Source organism: Apis dorsata, unplaced genomic scaffold, assembly GCF_000469605.1.
Source record: "Apis dorsata unplaced genomic scaffold, Apis dorsata 1.3 scaffold_995, whole genome shotgun sequence".
NCBI classification, from domain to species: Eukaryota; Metazoa; Arthropoda; class Insecta; order Hymenoptera; family Apidae; genus Apis; species Apis dorsata.
In genome coordinates, this window is record NW_006264097.1 from 43481 (window position 1) to 44254 (window position 774).

The following is a 774-nucleotide window of genomic DNA, read 5'->3' on the forward strand; positions in this document are numbered from 1 at the left end:
AGAAACTATATAATCTTAAATTTTTTCTAATATATAATAATTTTGTTAAAATATGCAATCAAAGAATATTGATATTATTTTGTAATGTATATTTAATTATATTGTTATTCTTTTAATTATAAATTTATATTTTTACCTCTTAAAAGTGGAAGAGCTAGATCTTCTAATTCCATAACTACTCCATCTAATACTTTCATCATAACTGGAATATCTAATAATCGAAGATTGATTGCTTGATTTGGACCAAAAACTGTACCAGCAGCAAGTTGATACAATAAAGAATAAGCAATTTGTCCTGCAGCTCCAGTAACCACCACATTTATTGGTTCACTCTAAAATATTAAAAAAAGACATAAATTTAAAATTTAATTTATAATATTCAATTATATAATATAAAAATAATAATATAATAATAAATTTCTAGAGGTTATTTTATTTTAAATTTTATTATATCGATTTTGTTAATACAGGTGGTTAAATCAAGTATATTACATTAGAAAAATTAATATATGATAAATAAAAAGTAATCGATATCTAATAAATATTGAAGGTCAAATATAGGTTAAATAATTTTTATATAAAAAATAAAATTTTAAAATATTTTATATTAATTTTATAATGTAAAATTAATGTGTTTCTTAGAACTTACCATTTTTTAACTTTTTTTTTTATAACGATATGATTTTTAAATAACAATATTAAAACTAGTTTAACAAACTCTCCAGAGACTAAGGTCAGTTAGAATGATTGCTATAATAATAGCGACTTATCTGG

General features: G+C 19.8%; 1 protein-coding gene across 1 annotated transcript in view; it reads right to left on the reverse strand.

The window, feature by feature from the left end:
* Nucleotides 1-774, reverse strand: part of LOC102675146 (malate dehydrogenase, cytoplasmic) — a 2201-nt gene extending 1427 nt beyond the window's left edge. The window contains exons 1-2 of the mRNA XM_006624180.2: nucleotides 650-774; nucleotides 137-332 (exon numbers count right to left, since the gene is read on the reverse strand). Of these exons, the coding sequence (XP_006624243.1) occupies nucleotides 137-332; nucleotides 650-652 (199 nt within the window). The 5' untranslated portion in view covers nucleotides 653-774. The remainder of the gene's footprint in view (nucleotides 1-136; nucleotides 333-649) is intronic.